The sequence below is a fragment of the Platichthys flesus genome, chromosome 9, assembly GCF_949316205.1.
Source record: "Platichthys flesus chromosome 9, fPlaFle2.1, whole genome shotgun sequence".
Taxonomy (NCBI): Eukaryota; Metazoa; Chordata; class Actinopteri; order Pleuronectiformes; family Pleuronectidae; genus Platichthys; species Platichthys flesus.
The window spans coordinates 18,276,980-18,300,860 of NC_084953.1; the positions used below are offsets into that span (position 1 = coordinate 18,276,980).

General features: G+C 41.2%; 1 protein-coding gene across 3 annotated transcripts in view; it reads left to right on the plus strand.

The window, feature by feature from the left end:
- ddr2a (discoidin domain receptor tyrosine kinase 2a) overlaps positions 1-23,881 on the plus strand; it is a 29,754-nt gene that overhangs the window by 911 nt on the left and 4,962 nt on the right. For all 3 annotated transcript variants that reach the window (XM_062396219.1, XM_062396220.1, XM_062396221.1), the window contains exons 2-9: positions 13,356-13,469; positions 19,559-19,661; positions 20,358-20,589; positions 20,862-21,009; positions 21,836-21,938; positions 22,890-23,073; positions 23,166-23,406; positions 23,661-23,726. In XM_062396219.1, coding sequence (XP_062252203.1) covers positions 13,388-13,469; positions 19,559-19,661; positions 20,358-20,589; positions 20,862-21,009; positions 21,836-21,938; positions 22,890-23,073; positions 23,166-23,406; positions 23,661-23,726 — 1,159 coding nt within the window. In that variant the 5' untranslated portion in view covers positions 13,356-13,387. The remainder of the gene's footprint in view (positions 1-13,355; positions 13,470-19,558; positions 19,662-20,357; positions 20,590-20,861; positions 21,010-21,835; positions 21,939-22,889; positions 23,074-23,165; positions 23,407-23,660; positions 23,727-23,881) is intronic.

Genomic DNA, 23,881 nt, shown 5'->3' on the forward strand with positions numbered 1-23,881 from the left:
AAGTTAAACAACTGACTCATCTATGGTTGCTCAGAGTTCACTGTGGTCAGCTGGCGAAACTTTGAATGTTCAAGGTACGGCTTTAGAAACGATACTCAGTACACATCCTGCTTTTGTATCATGGAGGTGGTGTGTACGTTTGTGGGCGTTATGTAGGCGTTACGTAGATGGTATGTAGGTGTCCTGCCGTGGTATGGGGGTGACAGGTGCCCACACAGAGGTCTCTGTTCTCTCTCACTGAAGTTATGTGGTGAGTTACCTCGACACAGAAGAGTTAAGGACATGCACAGTGTGCGCTCACAGCTCAGACATCTGGGCAGCGCTCGCTGACCTGAACTGTCGACGTTAGACTGGCACTGATCAATGGAACAATTGTTATGTAGAGGTCAAGGTCATCCTGAGATCGCTCAAGATAGCTGAGTGATTGTGTGTGTGTGTGTGTGTGTGTGTATGCTGTCCACAATGAATGGAACAGACGACTGCTCTTTCTCTTTTTAAGAATATAGCCTTACAGAAAATAAACACAGATGCTCAAGATATCATAATATGACAAGCGAATTGATGATTCAATTCAATTCAATACAATTCACACACACTCAAATCTTTATTTGGGCAATCCTAAGGCACCAAGAGCATGTCAAGTAAAAACAAGAAGGACATAAGTGCAATGTCCAGATACAGTTAAAAATCGGTTGACTATACTAGAACTATACAGTAAGAGTAGTCTATGTAAGTAAATAATCAATTACTACTTGTACCTTAATTGCCCCATTTTGATAATTGATGATGAGTATAATAGCTTGCTGCCGGTCTACAGGCAGAATTTACACTTTTCTTAATGTCATTTAAAGGGATATTATACCTTACAGTGCAAAAACCCTCTTTTAACTCATTTTTGAATATGCAATGCAGAATTGAGACATTAATGTTTGTATTAAACATTTGCATTTAAACTACTCTGTATATCTCTGTATGTATATTTTCCTTCCTCTACAATATGTTAATTGTTTCCACTATGTTAAAAAATCATTATAATTTGTAGAATGCAAGACAAGTCCATGACATATTGGGATATCTGAGAGAAGAGTTCTCCATGTGCTTTCCGACTAAGAGAAACTCACTCTCCTCCTCAATTCCTGTGATCCATTGTCCTCCCTCTAAAAGTTCAGCGGCTTTCTCTGTGGTGTCTACAAATTCTGCACTGAACGTACAAGAAGACAAAACAAATTCCATAAACAAAAAGTGACATTAGAAAATACTCTGATCACCTCCGATTTAGGAGGATTCATATTTTATCAGAGCATCAGGTCGCTCCAGCCTTACATTCCCTTTGTTGTGTGCTCGCTGGGCTGCTGAATATAAAACACCATTTATTAGCGAAAAAAGGTTCTTTGTCGAACTAGAATGGAGGAGCAATCGCTGCAGGGAAATATATGAAATGCCTGTGGTGGATGTCAGAGGGGAGTGGATAATGTTCTCATATTCAGTATTTTTTATTTGTTCAGACAACCGGAAAATGGAGGGAGGGAACGTTCACAGGGAATTTGATCCAAAGCCATCACTCACTATTATTTGGGTGTAATTCAATTTTTATATAGACTGACACTCAAACACACACATTTGTTCTTCTATCTAAGGGAGGACACTCATTGGTATTGTGCCTTCCCTAGGCCCTTACCCTAACCTTAACCATCACAACTAAAAGCCTAACCCTAACCCAAACATTCAACTAAACCTAATACTAACCCTAACTCTAAAACCAAGTCTTAACCCTCAAACCGTCCATTAAAGGTGGGTCAGAAAGTAAGGAACAGACAAAATGTCCTCACTATCCCAAAATGTCCTCACTTTCCCAAAATGTCCTCACTCTGTATAGGTTGTACAGGCTAAAAATGGTCCTCGCAAAGATATCTGTACAAGAGCACAAACGCACACACACACACACACACACACACACACACACTAAGGGATACGATAGAATGAGAGAGCGTATAGATGCAACCACATTATGAGTGTGTTATCACTGCGTCTTTCTAACATGTCATTTCAATTAGCAGCCCCTCCCTCTGGAGGCTGACTGACATCCTCACATACCCTAATCACACCCCACAGCCAAGGCTGTAATTTCAGCCCCACATTCAAAACCCTGCACTTGAGGCACCCGGTGCTTTCTTAGCTTAGCTGTAACTCGATGCTGATGTTGTTTGATTGGAAGTGTTTTCAAATCAATGCCTCTGGCAAGAGAAAACCAGCTGTGCTCGCTCCAGCTGAGGTGCACGCTGTAATTTTGGTATATATAGAGCGACATTTTGGGAAAAGATTGTGCTTAAAAGAGAGCGCTGTTGATTTTGCATCCCACACTTGCTTGAACTTCGACCCTGCCCAAACCAGCCCCTCCCTCATCCCCTACTGTTTGAGGGGGTTTAAGTTACATGTAGCTTGAAGAGGTCCTGCATCTGTCCCTTATATTTCTGAGTTTGAAAGACTTGTTTGTCTCTGACTTGAGGGCCACTTCCAAAACCAGAGATGCTGCAGCTCTAGTTAGAAGAAATATTACATACTCTATATTTGATTTCTTCTGTGATATTTTCCATCGTGGAATAATTGAAGAAGTAATTATAAGGTTGGGTGGAACAGTGGTTTTCACTGTCGCCTCATAGCAAGACGATTCTGGGTTTGCTATGAATGTGAGTGTAAAAGATTGTTTGTCTCTGTATGTTGGCGCTGGGATACTCTGGCTACCTGTCCAGGTTGTACCAGCCTCTTGACAATGTTACCTGGGATCGGCTCCTGTGACACCTAAAGGATAAGCAGTATAGATGGATGGATGGTTGCTTGCTGCTTTTATCCAGACTACAGAAGAGGGAGCTCCACTTGGCAGATGATAAGCAGTGATCACATAACCAAATGATTATAAAGGAGCAAAAAGACAGATGTGAATACACAGTAACACACTGTAACACACGGGAGCCCGTTCCTGAATCCTCCACTATGTTTACACTTGTGGCCTTGTTTTTTTTCCTCATTCAGTCTTCATTCGCTCTCGCCTGTTTACATGTGGCAGCTTCTCTCTGTTTATCTGATGCTCATTATCTGTGTCTCCACCTATGCCTCGCTCGAACCCTGTCTGTGCTAATCACAGGCTGTCAGGGAAGATGGAAGGTAATATTTCAACATCAAAAGGACCTCATGACAGGCTGCAGGCTGACACTGTGCACAAATGACAGCCTGCATGGGCAGTGAATGAGCTGTCACTGCCGTATGACTTGCAATACTGCTGATGTATCATGAACGACACTGGGCGTCACAAATATGTTATAAAGCTATTGCTATCTGCTTTGTTGTGTCAAGTAACTTTATTTGAATGTTAAGGCACGTTAAACCAAGAACTGCATTTTAGTGCAGTTTTGAAATATATACTAATACTTTTTGGCGGGGCTGGGCCCTCATATATAGTATACATAATATATAAAGTGACAGCTCCCCCTTCTTCAGCTATAACAGGGAACTGCCTATGACACATTGATGCATCAATATATAAGAGTGTCTTATACAGTATGATTCTATATCTTGCAGGACAAGTACATGTAGCTGATAGTACCTTTGCTATGAGTATAGTTGTACTTTTGTTATTCATCTACTTACAAAAGCGAAAGATCTAATGCCTCTTCCACCACTTTGTGGTACTATGAGTGCATTTAATGCATATGTGTATACTATTTAATTCATTATTTCCCTTCAGAATAGAGCAGGATATGATATTGTCCTCAACAAAGGAAAAACTCCTTCCTCAGTTCATATAGTGGTGAATGTATAATCTAAACAGATGCAATACAGTGCAGGTATTTAAGTCATATTAGTTTAAGAACTCAGATGTACTTTCCTGTTGAAATTTAAGAAAGTACTTTCTTGCAGTTGAATTGAGGACCCGTGTGCTGGGGATGGATCTCAGCTTTGACGAAGGAAATGGAAAGGAAAAAAAGCCTCTTGGCGTCAGCTGCTGTTTTTCCAATCTGACAGTGTAGCTGTAAAGTTCAGGGTCTGGATATTAAATCAGAATGGATTTCCAGTCAAGGTTTTTAAGAGACTCTCTTTACATAACAAACGCAGGCCTGGTCGCTTCATGATATTCACAATGAACAGTTATGAGTCGAAAACGCTGTGGGTGGATTTTAGCAGGTAGATTAAATACAGGGTTAAATCGGTTCTCCCTTGTGGCCCCTGAACATCAGCTGGTAGTGTTTACGAGCACCGGCATGTGGGCTTGAACAGTTCACATCCTGGGGCGACTAAAGGTCCCGATGGCAGCGTCAGTGAGGTGTTGCAGCAGGTCTGCTCCTGCTCGAGTGTGTCTAACCACCCCCCCCCCCTTTCTTTATTACATAATGTATGTGTAAGGGAAGTCATCACAGTGCAGAGAGGTTATCCTTCAGGACTCTAATTAAAACCTCTCATGCCATCATGCCACCCGTCCAACCATCCACCCATCCATCTATCTAACAGTTCAGCAATCCATCTATCCATCCATCCCTCCTTTTTTGAATTTGTCACAGTAAGGAGCCTGCTTAGCAGCATCTTAATCGTTTTTCATGGTGAACAGTTGCTACAAGATTCCAAGGATTATAAAGCCATTGATCTGTGAGGTATAGTGACATGGAGCACATGATCTTAGCTTTTTTATTTTGTAGTAGTGCAATGGCTTACAATGCAAAGTGTTGTTTTTATCCACTTGATTAAATATCCGTCGGCCGTCGTTACATGTGCAAAGGTGGTGCGAGATATCCTGTAATTGACTTCTCTCCAGGTATCATATCTCACCAGGACAATAGAGGATTGGTTGGTCTTGTAGGAGAGCAAACTTACTAACGTTTATGTGAGTAAAACTGCCTGCCCACATACATCTCAGATTTTACTGCTGCATGCTGACATGGCTCCACCTGACTCTGACTTGGGAATGTGATTTAGATTTCATGCATTGCCATAAAAGTAAAATATCTGTGATACAGATGTTTCAGCCTTAAGGGAGAAACGTGAGCATATAATAGAAAGCATATGTGGATGGTTATGGTGCATAGTATAGGGGCACACAGGCCCGGCACAAACAGCGCACATAAACACACACACACCCTTACAGTATATGCGGCCTGTGCTATAAGGCCTGGAGGTTGAGGTTGTCAAGACAAACCTATGTAAAATGTGATCTGCCTTGTTTTCAGCAGCTCATATACTCAGCATGGCCTCCACTATTTAAGTTTTACTCAACACTCACAACATGTGTTTTTGTGATTTTTATGTGTTTTTCACCTTTATTATTGAAGAGTAAACAAGAAGGTATACAGAGTTATAACATGCAACAAAGTCCCGGAGCTGAAACTGAACCAGCCACATTGGTTTTATGGTATCGGTATTTACCACCAGACCACTAGATGTCCCATTGCACCATTTTCATTTGTGGTCCCTGTGACTCGCCCTTATGCCATTACTGGAATCTTACCAAATGTGTAGGGGACTCTGAAGTGATCAAAGCTGGTAGATGAGTTACTTTAAAAATGTATATAAATAAAGTAAATGTACTTTGTTACATCCCCCCCTGGATACATTCTTGACAGTCACTGCAGTGCAACAAGAACCAATGAAAATACAGACCCTTGTGGCTTTTTTAACCTGCACTGATTTTAACTTAGATTCATTACGAGCATGAATCCAGAATCAAACATTTTGTTTAATATGTTTAACAAGGTTCAGTTTAAGTTGTCAGATTGGTAAAATGACACGGAGTCATGCAAGTGAGCAGAGATTATGAGCTGTATTTAAATTGTGTGATTACAAAAGCAGGGATGTAATTCTGCCGACTTCTAAGCCTAATGCGTTCCTCTTTCAATGGCTGGAGGTCTTGGTGGTTGGATGGTAAAATGTGAAGTTGTTCTCAATCTTCTGAGCCTCTGTCAGAAGCTTTTTGTCCTGCCGGGGGTTGCGTAGAACCCTACATGTTGATGTTGCTGGTTGTGTTTGTGTGTATGTGTGTATGTGTGTGGGAGAACCTGGCGGGAGAGAGCGACTGAGTCGGGAAGCAAAGCCGAGTAAACCTGTGTGTTTACTTTACAAGCTTGTTCCCAGAGAGCAGGAGCTGGTGGTGCACCAGGGTTTCACTGTGTGCTGGTCTCGACCCTCCGAGGGAAATCGGATTATTTATACAAGCAGGAAAGCCTGGGAATCAACCAGAGCAAAACTTCTGCAGGAGGACATGACAATGAGCTTTGGACATAAGATGATTCACCATAGGGAAGGATGTTGATGTACCAACTTTAATATTTTTTCCAAGGTGACCAGATTAGTTATTTATGCCCCTTCTTTTTATGAGCAGTGAATCTCTAATGAATTTAACTTCTCTCTGATTAAAATTATAGCGACGGCTTGTCTGGTTTTCTTGATTGGGCTTCTTGAGCTTGTGGGTTTGTGAGTGGAGGATCTGTCCTCCGCCATTTCCTGAACTAGCCGAGGGGGAGATGATATTTATGGGTGCAGACATTTTTTTTTCTTTTCTGAAGCTGAATTCAAGTCAATAGTTGTTCTTTTCTAGAACGTTCTGCACCTCGTTGATACAATAAACTCTGCTCGCTGCCTTTTAACATTTCCTGTTTATAATAAGCTGTTTGAATTCTAACAGTGCTCCAGTCAGAGTTATTACAGTTTGTTCTTTTTGTAATACTTGATAGACGTCCAGTCTGAGTTCAGAACTGTGATGGAGCACTTTAGCTGTGATATCTTTGGATATATCTGAGTCCCTGACATGTTAGAGATTGTTTTAATGTGAATGAGAGGCCATTAATTCCTCTGGTACAGTACAGACAGTAATTTGCAACCACATTCAGGTACTGTTGGTTATACTTAATATGGTTACTACGGGAGAAAGTTCCACTGCAGTAAATTTCTGTCCTGCTTAAACACACCAGTTGTAATGGTAATATTTTTACATCAAGAAATTCTCCATTATTGATTAATGCAAGTACGCTACCATTTACTTTAGTTCACTTTTTTTATCTGGAGGCTAAATTTTAGATAATAGTGTTAGGTCGTACACTTTCGTCTGAGACATGTCCATTCTCAGTTGAACCTTTTAATAGTAATTTTTCCACTTGTTGTTTCTAAACAGTGACTGAGATAAAATGCAGCGAGTTCTCTGTCCAATCAGAAATGTTCAGAGCTGCCAGACCCATCCCTAAAGTTTGTGAACTTCTGAAAAGTACGACACTACAATCAGGACAAATTTTCTTTGAAAAAAATAAAATCATAATCCAGTATTCGGGGATGGGGGCACACTTGGGAGATGAACTGGAACTTGATTTAACTGCGCTGTTTAAGTTATATTTAATTTTCTTATATATTTGAAAAAAAAAAAGGCCTTGATCAAAAAGAAATAAAAGATTACCACAGAGCCTTAATTATTCCTTGGTCCCTGCGGTGGAAATGAGTTGCTGCAAAGGTTCCCTGTCCCGAGGGAAGTTCCTGTGGTGGAAATGCAACTAATGGGAATTTATTTAAGGGCCTTTGGACACATGGATGAACTGTTTTAAATGATAAAGACAATAGCAGTTATACAATGAACAATTCTACAGTATTTTTGAAATATTCCCTTACTGAATATCGTCTGTGTGTTTGTTGGTACAAAGCAATTACAGTCGACAGGGAGCTACACCACGAACACAGATTGAGCCGTGGACATATAAGACATAATAATGTTTATAGTCCTAAATATGTGTTATAAAATCTCTCTCAATGGATTATGTGTGAGAAAATGTTTGTACAATATTGATATTTGGTGTGGATGTTTATAAGAATAGGAATGAGACACTGTATGCATGGGTATCCTCGCCACACTTTATGTCTAAAAATATTTCTCTGAGGGACAGAGGAGTTTTCCGGAGTAGGAACATATGAGACCAGTTTTCCTTCATGACTTGTTGCCCAGACTTTTATAATCTATCGTCTAAGGTGATGCTCGGACCTTATGAAGAAAAGTTCTATGACGTCTTTGTCCTTTGCTTTATTTCGAAACAGGTAAAGTAACGGACTTTTTCACATTCTTTGCTGTGACCTTGTGTCTTCTCACTTTGGTCGCAGCGGGTAAGACTTTTTTATGTGGATTCTTGATGAGAAAATGCTCCTTTGGCCATTTGAGGAGAAAATGGCTGAAAACTTGTGGAGGTGTCATTAGACCTGACTTGGGTTTATTTTCATAAACGTGACCCAGGAATGCTTTGAGGTATATGATCACTTTCACTTTGGATTTTTTCACGCCAGGCTAAATTAAAAACCCTTTCAACGCTAGCGCCTCTGTGAGAGTGTGACTTGCTTATTTTTTCTAAAAGCTGTTGTCAAATGCCAATGCTAACATGCTAAACAGGTTCAATGTTTACCGTTGTAGTTCAGCATGTTAGCACGTCAACATTGGCTAAGTGGCACTAAGGACTGAGGGAAGGATGGAACAACATCCCAGAACCAAGCAACTAGCAACGCGAAGAGCAATTGTAAACTGTTTATGAAGTTTGATGTCATGACTGCTCCCCTTAAGTGAACCCAAGGCTCCTCTAAATCATACAGTTTTCCCTCACCATGTTAGTGGATAGGACGTGGACAAAACAAAATATAAAATGTTGAATATATTTTCTCAAAGCTAGTTTGTGTCATTTTAGTTAGTTCATATCGCTTCGATGTTTGTTCAATTGTTCTTATCCCAGATGCCATAAAAACAACTCACGTCATGACTAACAGCTTCACGATTGGTTGAGTGTGTGTATCATCAGGATTTTGCAACTGCTGCTTCTCCAACCAAGATCGCTTCTGCACAGACTTTGGTTCCATTTGCGCAAAATAGCAGCATTCGTAACTGGGATATTTTGACCTCATTTCTGAATAGTGGAAGAAGTTGCCGATACAATGTTTATCTTTATATACAGTCTATGAAAGAAACATATCAGCACAAAGGACAATATTTTAAAAAGTTCACTAGCCCATAGTTTACACTTAAGTGCGCATTCAGGTGGGGAATGCTATTTGACACAGATTTTTCTTCTGCTCTGTCACTCAAGAGCTATGAGAGACTATTATCCTATCACTTTTACTCTCACTTGGTTATCTGGTCATGTAGAAGCTGACGTTTTGAAGAGCAATGTCCATTGTTCAAACTTCTTAAGTATTAAGTGGGATAAAGTATAATTATGAAGCTAGATTCTAGGTCGTGATTTGTGTGTGGAAGACAGCTAAAGCATTATAACTAAAAGGCTATGAACTCTTGTGAATGTATACATAGCAAGCAGATATTTAAACATTCAGACGATTTGACAATGGTTTTATTATATAATTTATACTTAATTTTAGTTAGTAGGGGAAAAGGGAAAAAAAGTCCTGGAACAGATATATTTCTAAACCAAGATAGGACGTGAATACGTTTTTCCTGCTGTATCCCTGGAAGACGAGAATGGAGAGAAGTTTCCAGGACTGTGAAACTGGGACTGTTTAAGCAGAATCCAGCTGTTGAATAACAGATGTTTGTTTCATACAGGTATTGAGAACACAGCTGTCCACACTTAGAGGAAGCACCAGCAGTAACTAATACACCGGACATTTCAACAATCACATGACCTTATACACCTTTTCTGTAAACTCATACATAATAGACAAAGTTTTAAATTGAACCCATTTACTACATTTTACATACATTTTACTTTACAGCCATTCTTAAAAACTTACCATAGCCTTCAAAATCATTCTAACTAACGATTTCTGACTAACAATGTTAGTATGAAACTGTTGCCGCTAGTTGAGCAAGACGATACATTCAGTGGTGAGGGATATGCCATTTTGTATCTAAATGAAAAGGCTTCCTCTTGAGTGCTGGTCACGTTTGGAGATGAGTCGTCTGATGTGGTTCAAACTTTATCCGTGTTAACTTTGTTAAACTTGGCTTAAATGCCACTGGCTTCAGCTGTCAGACTGTCAGTGTGTTTGGAGAGGGTAACGCTAAATTTAGCATGTTAACATTTAACATTATCATACTCTAACAACAGCTTTAGCTATGTTAATGCTCATCTCAAAGCACAGCTGAAGTGAGGCTGACGGGAATCAGGTATTATGTTCAGATATTTCCTGTCAGGCACAAGTGTTAGATCAATGGAGATTTTGACCTGAGTATGAGAAGTCAAGAGAATTCATTTTTCGAGGAACCATGTTTAATCAATCCATTAGTTTTGTATGTATTTCACTCTGGTCTGTAAATGTTGACAACTGGGAGAGTGGCCTCCATCTCCAGGAATGGCATGCTTTGCTAAATAGTGAGCAGTGCAGTAAGATGTATGTGATTTGCAGTAAATGGGCTATAATACACTAACCCACCAGTACGGTCCTTTGAGAGTCTCGTTTTGTAGAAGCAAAGGTCAATTCTCCTCCTCTATACAACACAAGAAGCCTTTACAGAAAAACGCTCTGCAGCACGTGGTAAACATATTTTTGACTTCCAAATGCACACAAGCCATCAGGTGTTTGTCTTTCATTAGCAATGAAAGCCAGGAGGAGTTAAACCCGGTTAAAGGGCTCTCAGTGGGAAGTTGCTGTAACCTGAGGCTGCAGGAAATGGAAGAAAGAAAAGCAATGAGATTATATGTGAGGCCACAATGAAAGAAGCAAATCAAGGGTGAAATAAGTGTCAGAAAATTCAACACAGGTCAAACAAGACTAAGGAGGTTTTTACCTCCAGTTTTTGTTTGTTTGTTAGCAAGATTTTGCAAAAACTACTGGATGGAAACATGGTGGAAGGAAGCTGTACGCGTCAGCGAAGAAACTATTACATTTTGGAGGGGATCTTGATCAGAGTGCAGATTCTTACCTCTGCAAAATAGGGAGATTTTAATATTTTCGTTTGATTTCTCTGCAAGTAATGCCTGAATCTTCATGTTGAGAGGACTGATATTTATTCAATTTTAGATGGTTTGTTGGTTTGTCTTCAGGATTATGATTGGCTACTGTATGGATGTCTATGAAACTTAGGTGGGACATGGACCAAGAAAGATCCTCTTACATTTTGGGACAGATCCGGTTCAGGGGGCCGATCCAGGAAAAATATTGTCATCAATTTCTTAATTGTATCAAGATAGGGCGTTTTTGGAGCTTTTCAGACTAATATGTGGGTAATGAAAAAAACTGATATTTATGATATTTAAAACATTGAGAATTTAAATGTGGTTTCACAAGGTACATGGTTTTGTATTTATATAGTGCATTTCTAGTCTTGATGACCACTCAAAGCACTTTTCAGTACAGTTTTACATTCACACACACATTCATACAGTGCATATATTAGCAGCACTTTTGTTGTTCTATGAGGGCCAAATCAATGTTCAGCATCTTGCCTAAGGACTCTTCGGCATGCAGATGGAAAAGACTGGGGATCGAACTACCGACCTTCAGGTTGGAGGACGACCGCTCTACCCCTCAGTCACAGCCGCCCTCACAAGGGGACTGTTGGGCCTTGGCAGTTGTATATGGACCACTGGGTGCCATTCTAGTTACTTCGGCTTTATTTAAAAGGTCTGCTTGTGCATTTGGTTATTAATTCATGGACGATCCCAGTTTCCAGACAAAAGGAAAAACTGAGGAAAGTGTGCTTTAGTATCGGGTATCATTAAAAATTCTGCCTGCTTCTCAAAAATAGAGTAAACTTGGGCATGAGTTCAAAATCAACAGGTCTAGATTTGTTTCCCATAGTGAGTATGGAGCATTTGCAGACATGTTGAAACCGGTGGAGATCCCCTGCTCCCTGTCAGGCTGTTATAATACAGCGCAGTACAGACCTCTGACACCTGACTGAACAGTACGTGAGCTGAAGGCTTGTACAATTGTCCAAACCAAAGTGCTGCAGCTCTGAGCGGTACGATGCTGATCCTGCTGTTTTTTCAATGGTGAGATGTCAGGAAAATGTTGTTTTTGGCCTGTGATGACGACCAGCAAAAACACACACAGTGAAAATTCCCACAGTGCTCTGGTAGCTTTGTTTTGTGTCATGTGTAATTCAATTTAGATAACCCTGCTTTGCTGATATATTTGAAGGTTTACACTGGAGCGTGTTGCCTGTACAACATTTATTTAGATATTAAAAGTGACAACCGCAGACTAAAGGAAAGAAGCATTAATGAATAATTAAATAATAACAGTGATAACTAGACGAAAAAATGACTTATAACTACGTTATTAGCAAAAAGGGGAACTTTTAAGATATTTTACAGTGTGGCAGTTTAAACGTTGCTCTGATGCACTCTCCAATAGACCTGACCTCCGAAAGTCATGATATATCCCCTGTTAGTATAACCAGGCCAGTTAGAAGAATGTACAATGATAAAGATATAGAATCATTAGACATTGCCAAAATAGGAATAAAGCAACAAAAAACCCTGCAGGTACAGATTTTTCTTTGTAATTAATAAAATAAATTAATTATGTTGTTGTTTTTCAGTTACATAAGGTATGGTTAGTGAAGTAAATAATTAATAGAACCTTGGTTATATAACACCAACATTGAGCAGCAGTAAAAGAGCACTGCTTGTAGTTGTTTTAAGTGAAGCAAACCTTTGCTAATATGGGTTAAGGCTGCGCCGCTGTGAACACACCACTGTCTCGTTGGAAATTTTAATTAACAATCCAAACTTTTTACAAGCAACCGAAGATGTTTGCATTTTATTGTTTGTTGTTTCTTTTTATTTTGTGATTTGGACTTCGCATACAAAATATGGAAAGAATCTAATGCTTTTTCTCGGCTGTTTGACTAATGGCGAAACAGTTCGGGGTGGCTTGTTGGCGCTGCATCCGTCCAGTTGAAGTCATGTCTGTGACTCAGGGTCTCTTTCCCCTCTTTCTCCACAATTTGTCCTTTCATTTATTCTTTCATGCGCTCATTCATTTATGCATTCATTCCTTTACTCATAATAATAACGAAATAAAAACTCCATATTAATTTCATAAGAACTACTATGTTGTACGTCTGCTGCTGAAATCTCACCACAGTTACGGTTTAATAGGTCCTCTTTCATACAGTGATAAAGCACAAAATAAATGGAAATTCCATTGTTTTGTGGCAGTTATTATGTCTTTTATTGAGTGAAATAAAAAACATGCTTTCAATTAAAACTCCCGTTTTCCCCTTATATATCTAAACAAATGTTTGGTTCCCATGAATACAGAGACGTAAATACAAAATTAAAGTGTGTGCATGCTGCCGCTAACATTACACACTGAGCTATTTTTTTCTTTCAGCCTTGTGGTCAAACTGACATCATGCGTCCTGCTCTTTCCATCTTCTCTTTTAGATCGGAAGCCAGTGTCTGTGCATGTGTTTGGGATGAAGCACCTGTGGGACGTTCACTTCCTCCTGCTCATCCTCCTCTGCCTGTTAGGAGCCGTCACATCACAGGTCAACCCAGGTAAGTGCGTACAGAAGAGGACACGTTTTATCCTCCAGTTCTTTGGATCTCACCGGCTGTATTCACACCATATACTCAGATGGAATGAGATCATATTCAACACTCTATGAACACTGCAAAGTGACTTTTCTGACTCCTGGGTTGTGTTTTTGGGGGTTTGCTGCTGCAGTCCATCAATCCAGACTGCAACTGATTCTGGATAAGTGCTGCTTTGTCGGAGCCATGTGTTCCCCTCCCTCTGGTCTGGCTTCTTTGATCCCAGCATGCACATCTTTCTCCAGCTCTCCCTTCGCCATACGGGTGGTTTTTGGGGACGTCAATGAAAAGAGACCAATACTTTTTTTTCTTCTTCAAGGAAATAGAGTAGCAACATTTGGTGGGCAGAGGCAGAGTCAAGAAGGAACCAAAGAGAGGTTTTTGGTTATTGTTGAAATTGTTGAAATACGGCAGATATTTGCCAGTAAAAACTCTTGAGTCGCTACTGTTTTTGATTTCAGTCTGAAAGCCTCTGTCATCATGCTTGGTTTTCTTTCTTGTTGAAAGGATAATGATTGAATAAACTCAGATCCAAACAGTTATTAATAATGGTTCTGTCAAAAAACAGATTTTATAGTTCGGACTGATCTCACTCTGTGCTCAATAATAAAAAATCACTTCCACAACATCCTGCCTTACTCCACCCCACTTCTACCTTCAAAATAAAAACTTGTTGTATTATATTCTTCAGTGTTGTAAATCAATTACATTTTGATAAAGTTTGAAAATGAAACAACCATGAGGTTATAATGACCCACCAGAGGGGTTTTCCACCCAAGAAGAAAAACTACGAACTTAACATTTTTTATGTTTAAACATGAATATATTCCACAACAGCTGTTTTCTCGAGCACTTCTCTATACACTCAATCAATCATTTGCACAAAAACATATACACAGACAAGCCACATGTAAACATGCCCTAAAACCTGGCTTGTATTTGTCATTCATGCATTCTTTGTGCCAAAACTAACAGAAATAAAAGAGCTTTTTATTCGGACGTCAAAGAAAGCAAGGGAAGAAACTAGGAGAGTTGAGTGAGATAGAGATCATAGAGTGTGTTTATAGAGGGAGTTTTTGAGTAAAATAGAGTGTTCATGCTGTGGTTGCTTTCATGCATGTCTGCATATGTTAATAGCAACATTTCTGACCTTTTTAACGAGACATAAATGTAACATACGATGCCTTTTTGACATTCAAATTTGTATGCACAATCATAGAGACCGTTTTGCATTCAGCAACAAAAAAACGTCAACATGAATATTTATGAGATATCGCTCAACTACACTTAATAAAGAATTTTAGTAGAACCCTGTGGGACTTGTGTGTTTGTGCTCACATGCATATACCCGCGTGCACATGCATGCTGTGGATCCAGCTATCCCACTGGAGTCTGTGGCTAATGCATACCAGACATTCTGACAGCAGGAAAGTCCATTGAAATAAGCTCTGTCTTTCTCCCCAACACTTGTGTGTGTATATGTGTCTGTGCGTGTATATGTGTCTGTGCAAGTGTGTGTGGTGTGCTCTTCCCAGTACTTGACCACTCATAAGTCATGGAAAGGACTGTTTGTGTATCTGATCATGGTCAAAGTTCAACAAGTTCACCATCAGATTTGTTTTTAAAATCTGACCCAGGGGATTTCTTCATCGAGAAACCACCAGCGATTTACCTCCAGTGTTAAGAAAACCTCAAATCTCCACCTGCTCTAATATATGGAAGCAGGATATATCCACCTATATTCTGTCTGATGCTGTAGTGCTGTTGCATCGAGAAGAGGGACATTTTTCCATAGTCTGGAAATATTCATGGCTGAATTTAGTAGTGCTGAGATGTTGAGTGATGCCAACTTTCCCCTGTTTAAAATTCCCAAGCAGTGGAGTTATACCATCCCTGTCTTTCCCATTTTACTAGTGAGTGGGCGAACTTTATTTCACTGTGGAGAGGGAAGGCGGATGTGTGGACATACAGGCCTGAGCAGAGCAGCCAAATATCATGTAGTGTTATTAATGTGTGGGCTTCTCCTTGTGAGGATGTTTCACATAAATCCCGAATGAATAGATGAATGCATTAGTACTTTTTCTTTCGATCACCAAACTCGAATGACTTTAAAGTGAGACTAACTTCAAAATGAAGAAATAGTTTTACACTAACCAATCAAAAGCAGAAATGCTGCTCGCCCCATTTAAAACCCCGGGGCTGGGTTGTAGTATGGACGGGCATTCACTCCCTGATTGGTTCTTATTAGCTTATAAACTTCCAGAAATCACAGCGTTGCTAACACTTAGTTTCAGTAACAGTTCCAAGTTGTCATTGGTTCATGTGAAAAAATCCCTCGTCCTACTCATCACTATTGCTCTTGCTCGTTCTTAGTATTTTTAGTATTTTCTCTAAGGAATTAACAAACTTCATAGAAGACAATCTGCTTCCTGTTTACACACCAGGAAGCCCGGTGTGCATGAATGGTCTCATACTCAGTTGTGGATCGTGGAGATTACTTCTGATACTGAGATGAATATCTTGTCTGGATGCAGATTTTGTTAAGTTAGTGAAAGCAGCAGGTCATAAACCCCGGGGTTAGAGCGGGTCGTCCTCTACCCAGAAGGTCGGGGGTTCGATCCCAGTCTACCCCATCTGTATGCTGCAAAATCTTTTTGAGCAAGATACTGGACCCCCCCCAAATTGCCCCTGATGCCTGAACCATTCTCATAGTACAAGTGCTGCCCATACATGCACTGTATGAATGTTTGTGTGAATGGATGGACGGCGAAAAACTGTACTGTAAAGTGCTTTGTGTTAATGCAGGTGACCCTTTGTAAATTTCATGTAGTCTTTGAGCCATTGTGAAAGTCAAAATATTGATTCGTGCAAAATATTGATCCTGCAGTTCCCACTTATGACTGCAGTGGCCCCTGTTGGCAAGGTACACGATGCCAATTTTAGGAAGCAATAAAGTAGACAGTAAAACCATAACCATAACTTCCCTGACAGGTATTATGTAGCAGACGTGAGCAGCGACTTGCGTGACTGCTCAGTGTGTGTGATTGGAGTGAGCGGATGGATAGCAAACACTACAGAACAAGCCTGCCTTTCAGTAGTCAGGGTGCGGTAAAATCAAGAAGTTTCAGGGGGGGGGGGGGGGGGTTGGGGTATTGGTCCGTTACTCCTTCATCTCTCTCTTTCTCTCCCTCTCTTCCTTAACCACACAAGGCTGGTATTTTTCCACCTTTTCCAGGCTGATATATTTAGATACTGTGGCCAAATGTGAAGCCTGATGGGTGGCGGGGTTGGTGTGTGTGCGTGTGTGTCTAAAGGCACACCGCTCGCCCCCGAGGTCACCTCTGAGTGGGTTGGGTAGATAAATAAACACAGCAAAAGCCAACATTTGCAAGAGCGGTCATGCATCCGGCACGACACACTGAAACCCCTCTCTCTCTTTCTCTGAATCTCTGTGGGATGTGGTTGAAGACTCTGATAATGACTCTTATTTTCTTCAATTATGTCCCAGGCAATTACTGTGTTTTCCCCCCAACGGGTGATGCTGCACTGTCTGTGGTCTGCAGCTTCTCTGCATATTTCTGGCAAGGCCTCACAGGAAAAACTACACAACTCATGTCGCCGCCTCATACCACATGACATGCACATTATGGCCCCAGCATTTCCTCTAAGAGCTCTGGGCTCTATGACAATGTTTCATGCCAGTGTGGAGACAGGAGATTCAGCACCCTGCTCCCCTCCTTCTCCGTCTCAATGCCTGTTTACACTCTTCACCTCTCTGTGAATCTGGGCTGTGCGGAGGAGTGCCAAACCACCTCAAACCCCATAACCTCTCCCTGGACTGGGCTGCAACCCTGTAACATGAAGACAGATACAACATTTCAGCCTCCTGAAGCCAGATATTATCGTAAATGTTCCACTTTATTTCAAAATATTATCCCACTCTGATTTGATTTTGAACAATTTTCTTGGAGATATCAGTTGTTGCCCTTGAAGCAGGTTTTGACGACTTGTGTTTCACTGCAGCTATGATCCGTTCAGTCTAAGCGCCGCACCTATGATCGAAATGGTTTTGTAATTGTGAATCAGCCGAGTGCTCCACTAATATACAGGGAATATGAGACGAGTGAGGCGGTTTATGGTTGATGTGGTCTGTTTATAGTCAAGGCGATGTAGTGCAAGGGGCAGAGAGGAGGGAAGGGGTGTAAACAGATAAATGATGAGGGCTGAGGGGAAGAGGGCTGAGGAACAACGGTTTGAGAGGACAAGATGAAAGAAAGAAAGAGGAGGCAAATGTCGACATCTGGAAGAGTTTTTGTTTGTGCCTCTTTCAAACTGTCACGGTGTCACTGCGAAGACTGAGCCTGCATGCGTGTGTGTGGTTACATCTACGCCTGCCTTGTGTGCACACGACATGTGAGCTGTGTATCAGATCTGGAGCCCTCGTCCAACCCTTCAGGGGTTTCTACATCTTGACTTTTAAACAAATATTTGGAGGAGATGAAGAGAGAATCGCAGGGAGAGAAAAAGGGGAGGAAAGACAAAGCAGGAGAGGGACAGAGACAGCCCTGAGCCTCCATCTCTGCTGTTGCTGGGGCCTTCTCAAAGGCTTTTCTGTGAGTCAAGGGGCCGAGTTAACAGTGTCAGGATCCCCTAAACTTTTGCTTCCAGCTCCGTTGCTATCACATATACAGAAATCAATTTTCTCCAAAGGCTCTTTCATCCACAGATGAGGGCACCTAGTGGTCACATCCTATTTTGCGGAGTTATCAGTGTTAGACCAAAACAGCCCAAACGTTTAGATAACACATGATGGAAAAGTGCCCTTTTACTTTTCCTTGTGGAAACACCCATTCATTCATTCAGAGTCTTGTAAAAGTTAATAGATACCATGCCGGCTGTGTCACGCTCAGTTAACCAGGAACCCGCTGAGTCCTAATGGGATGAAGCATTTCTAAATCATGGTTTTAATTTGAATCGAGTCTCGCCACCGAAGGAGACAGAAGAGAGGAGAGAGGGATAAGACCACACAGGAGGTCAGGATGGAGAGGAGACAAAAAAAGTAAGGATGAGGGGGTGTATGCAGGAAACAGAGGGCACATTGATTCTATTGACCACACACTGGAGGCGTGATGGACTCCCACCAGACAGTTTTACCACACACACACACACACACACACCCACACACGTTTGTGATACCAATGCTATTTGAATTGGCACTCAATGGATCCAGCTTATTATTTCAATGAAGCAACCACAATTTGAGAGCGAAGAGTGTGTAGTGATCGTGTGTGTGTGTGTGTGTGTGTGTTCTCTCACCCCACTGCTTCACCCAGCATCATTAGGAGCTGGGAGTTCTGTCGTAGAGATGTCTGAGTGTGTCTGGTGAATGTTTGAGTATGGGTTTAGAATTTTCTGCACCCACCAGATGGGTGGTTGGTCTGAGTGTATAGCGGCATGTCTCACAGTGTGCTAATACAGGTAAAAAACAAATTGAATTTAAAGGGGACAACTATTAGATTAAACTAATCAGATAAACAATACAAATACAATTCCCTGATTGAAATTCATTCTTTTTAATTAAATTGTTTAAGTTGAGCAATTTAAATATAAATTATTCAAATACAGGCTGACACAGGTGACCATAGTCCTATTTCTGTCCATTTTTGACAAGACAGAAATTTGACCATAATGGAAAACAATGAACTCTAAAATTGCTGTATTGCTAAAAATATAAAAGTATGTCAGGCAGAAAACATGGAACCTAAAAGAAAATCTCATTGTCATAACAGTTTCATCAAAGTTATTTCTGGATTTTCCAGAATTACAGAAAACCGGTCTTGATGTACTTTACCATAGAGTGGCTGCAAAGTGTAAAGAATGTACCACCAAAGATGAACTAAAAAAGCTGATGACACTACTTCTTATTAGTCACTTATTTTACCCATTTTGGTAAATAGTGTTTATGGCAGAACAAACAGTGGATGTCGGTCTTGTTGTTTTTTGATGACCTCTATTACAGTTTTGATGTTCACTAGTGTTTATTTGTTTCTCAGGTGTGTGTCGGTATCCTCTGGGCATGTCAGGAGGGCAGATACAGGATGAGGACATCTCCGCCTCCAGCCAGTGGTCTGAATCCACCGCCGCTAGATATGGAAGGTCAGTCACACACACGCACACACACACACACACACACGCACACACACACACACACACACACACACACACACACACACACACACACACAAACACACACAAACACACACACACTCACTCACACACACACACACACACACATAAACACACACATAAACACACACATAAACACACACACACTTTACAGTGTGTTTGCCCTATAATGAGTGTATGGGTGCAAGGTGCCAGTGCCTGTTTATTTGCAGTTAACCACAATCTGGGGTATCAGTTCAACCTACAGCCACATGGTTAGGAAGCCTATATATATATGTGCGTGTATGTGTGTGTAGCAAAACTTGGGTGGCCGTCACTCAGTATCAGGATAATGATGTTATGCACATTCTCAATCCATTCTGGCTGTGTTTTCAGCTCTGCCCAGCTCCCTCCCTCCCGTGCCAGGCCCTCGCCCCAAAATGAACAGTTAACGAAAAATTTACAATGCAATCTTTCACCAGATGTTTCCATAACAGGATTTAAAAACTGAAACCCACCACCACATTCCCTTTTACTTTCCTCTCACCATTCCAATTCCATCCTGTCCCAATAGTTCTTCTGCCACACTCTTTTCCCTTTCCTGCTGTAATTCTTCTGCGGCCGTCCATCCACCCACTGTTCATCCCTCAATCGTCCCTCCTCCCTTTTCCATTCATCTCTCTCCAGGCTGGACTTCGAGGAGGGCGATGGTGCGTGGTGTCCGGAAATAACAGTTGAGCCAGACAGCCTCAAGGAGTTCCTCCAGATTGACTTGCGCTCGCTCCACTTCATCACCCTAGTGGGCAGCCAGGGTCGACACGCTGGAGGCATGGGCAATGAGTTCGCCCAGATGTACAAGATCAAGTACAGCCGTGACGGGAGCCGCTGGATCTCGTGGAGGAACAGACAGGGCAAGCAGGCAAGTCAATCCACCAATCAGTAAACTGGTTGGTTTAGATGTTACTGTATGATGTACTTCAAGATTTATGACAAACTTCTGATAAAGATCTGTCTTCAGGTTTTGATTTTATGGCATTTAGTTACTTTCACCAGATATGACAAAGAGGAAATTTATAGAAACAAAGAGGTAATCTATTAAACTAAATCCATATTTGTATGGATTTTCATTATGATATATAGGGGCCATTTCTTCTCAGTCATTAGCTAGTTCCTTTTTGTGTTTGTTTGCAGGTGATTGAAGGAAACAGAAACGCCTATGACATTGTACTAAAGGACCTCGAGCCGCCCATCATTGCTCGCTATGTCCGCTTCATGCCCGTCACAGACCACTCCATGAACGTCTGCATGAGAGTGGAGCTCTACGGCTGTGAATGGCTGGGTAAGACGTGAGAGAGGACTGACAAGAATATAGATAGCATACGTAAGGACTGATGAGGGTATAGAGAGGATACATTAAGACTGATGAGGGTAGAAAGAGGAAACGTAAAGATTGATGAGGGTATAGAGAGGACACGTAAAGACTGACAGGGATATAGAGAGGACACGTAAAGATTGATGAGTGTAGAGAGACGACACGTAAAGACTGATGAGGGTATAGAGAGGATATGTAAGGACTGACAGGGGTATAGAGAGGACAAGTAAAGACTGATGAGGGTATAGAGAGGATACGTAAGGACTGATGAGGGTATAGAGAGGACACATAAGGACTGATGAGGGTATAGAGAGGATACGTAAGGACTGATGAGGGTATAGAGAGGACACATAAGGACTGATAGGGGTATAGAGAGGACACATAAGGACTGATAGGGGTATAGAGAGGACACATAAGGACTGATAGGGGTATAGAGAGGACACATAAGGACTGATGAGGGTATAGAGAGGACATATAAGGACTGATGGGGGTATAGAGAGGACATGTATGGACTGATAAGGGTATCACCCTTCACATTTACAGTACATTCACATTTAGAGTCAATTTAGAGTGTTTCAATTAATCTATTCCCAACCTGCATGTCTTTGGACTGTGGGAAAAAGCTAGACTACCACCGGGCTGCCCCACAGCAATAATAACACAATGCATATTTCTTCCAGTATTAGACACCTCCCCACTTCTGTTCTTTTCCTTTCATGCTCACTTTAATCTCAAATTTCCCAGCATTTGAGTTTGAAGTGTTGGACTCACCAAAAAAAACATTGCTTTACAGATGGTCTCGTGTCATACAACGCTCCAATAGGAGAACAGATGAGCTCGCCTGCTTACCCTGTTTATCTCAACGACTCTGTATATGACGGAGCTGTCATCCACAGGTATGTGTGTTTTACTGTGTGTGCTGTGTTCTCACACCACTGAACTGCTTCACCACTGCTCTTATCCTCCATCACCACCCTCAGAATCAGGTTTTACTGCCAAGGAAGTTTATTCACACAAGGAATTTGCTGTGGTGTATTTTTTGCAAGGTTTTATGTGAAAATAGGAAAATAGGAAACAACAATTTAATATAAAAGACACTTTAAGCTCCAGGGGAAGGATTGTGCAATAGGTTCCAAGGAAACACTAGAGACTGGATTGTGCAATGTACAGTTAGTCCGTTATTTGCCAAGAGAAGTTAAAGTGTCATTCTCACCTCTTTGTTGCCTGGTCACTATGGTGAAAGCAAAGAGTCAGATGGTCGGGAGTGGGTCATGGTGGTTTACTGTGAAGCAATACCTCATGGGAATGACTGAGTCAAAAGTGTCTATAAAGTTAGTTTCAACACTGCAATGAACAACTCAGAGTCTCATTGGTGCTTGGATTAGAATATGGTGAATAATGTCCTCCATGACACAGGCCTCAGAAACACTACAGAGGGAAAAGAAAATGGCCCGTATTACAATATCTCAGCCAACAGTAGCAGTGATGGATTGGTTTTGTAATGCTGCCCTCTAGTGTTGAGTAGTTGTGCCGTTAAAACTATTTGACAACACAGGCTCAGAGATATCACTCCACTAAACAAGTCAGATTTTTTTAAATCAGGACCCATGAATGAATGCCCTATCTCACAATGTTAAAGAAGTAATAAAATAAAGTCCTGGATCCACTCCATGATCCAAATCTTCTCCAAAACATAATGTGTTCTTCTCCGGCCAATATCAAGTTCCATGATAATCTGCCCAGTAGATTTAGCATAACCCTTTTTACTAACTAACAGACAGACACATGACAGGCTGTGATGGCATCTGTATTTTCTACCAATTACCTCTTATCTGTGTTTTTATCAGCATGACAGAGGGCTTGGGTCAGCTGACCGATGGGGTGTGTGGTCTGGACGATTTTACACACAGTCACGTCTACAACGTGTGGCCCGGCTACGACTACGTGGGCTGGAACAACGAAAGTTTCCCCAGTGGATATGTTGAGATCATGTTTGAGTTTGACCGGACTCGAAACTTCACCACCATGAAGGTGATGTACCACAAGATCATCCTTTCACAAAAGTTCAGTTTTACTTCTCTATTCATTTCTAAAACGATCCCCTCAATGTGTCCCGGGTCCAGGTCCACTGCAACAACATGTTTTCCCAGCACGTCAAGGCTTTCCGTCAGGTGGCGTGTTACTTCCGCTCTGACTCAGACTGGGAGGCCTCGCCACTCTCCTTCAGCCCTGTGGTGGATGAGAAGAATCCCAGTGCTCGATTTGTCACAGTCAACCTAGCCAATCACATGGCCAGTGCCATCAAATGCCAGTTCTACTTCGCTGATGCCTGGATGTTGTTCAGTGAGATCACTTTCCAGTCAGGTACTGAAGAATTGTATGCACAATATGTATGTGCTCATTGTATATTCTTAGGTTTTATTATTTTCATTATTGTCACATTTGATGAGCACAAGTGATGCTTGTGTAATATCCTATCTTCAAACAAAATGTTTAAGAATTAACATCACTAACTAAAAAGGAACTATTAAAGCAATTTTTGATGTAATCTAGAAATGATTTTTTTATTCAAATCAATAATTTGTCTCTGCTCAGCTCTGTACCATCTGCCCTTTCAGACACAGCCATGTACAACACCACTCTGGCTCCAACCAAGCCTGGACTGCCACCCAACATACAACCAGGTTAGTGATCTCAAGACCCACACACCAAAGTCTGTACAACTAATAATAGACGGAAACAGTTTTTCAGTTAATAATCCTGCATTATGATTGAGAATGGACAATATGTCTTAATAATTTGACCAACATGGCCACACAAATATAACGTGCAAAAACTG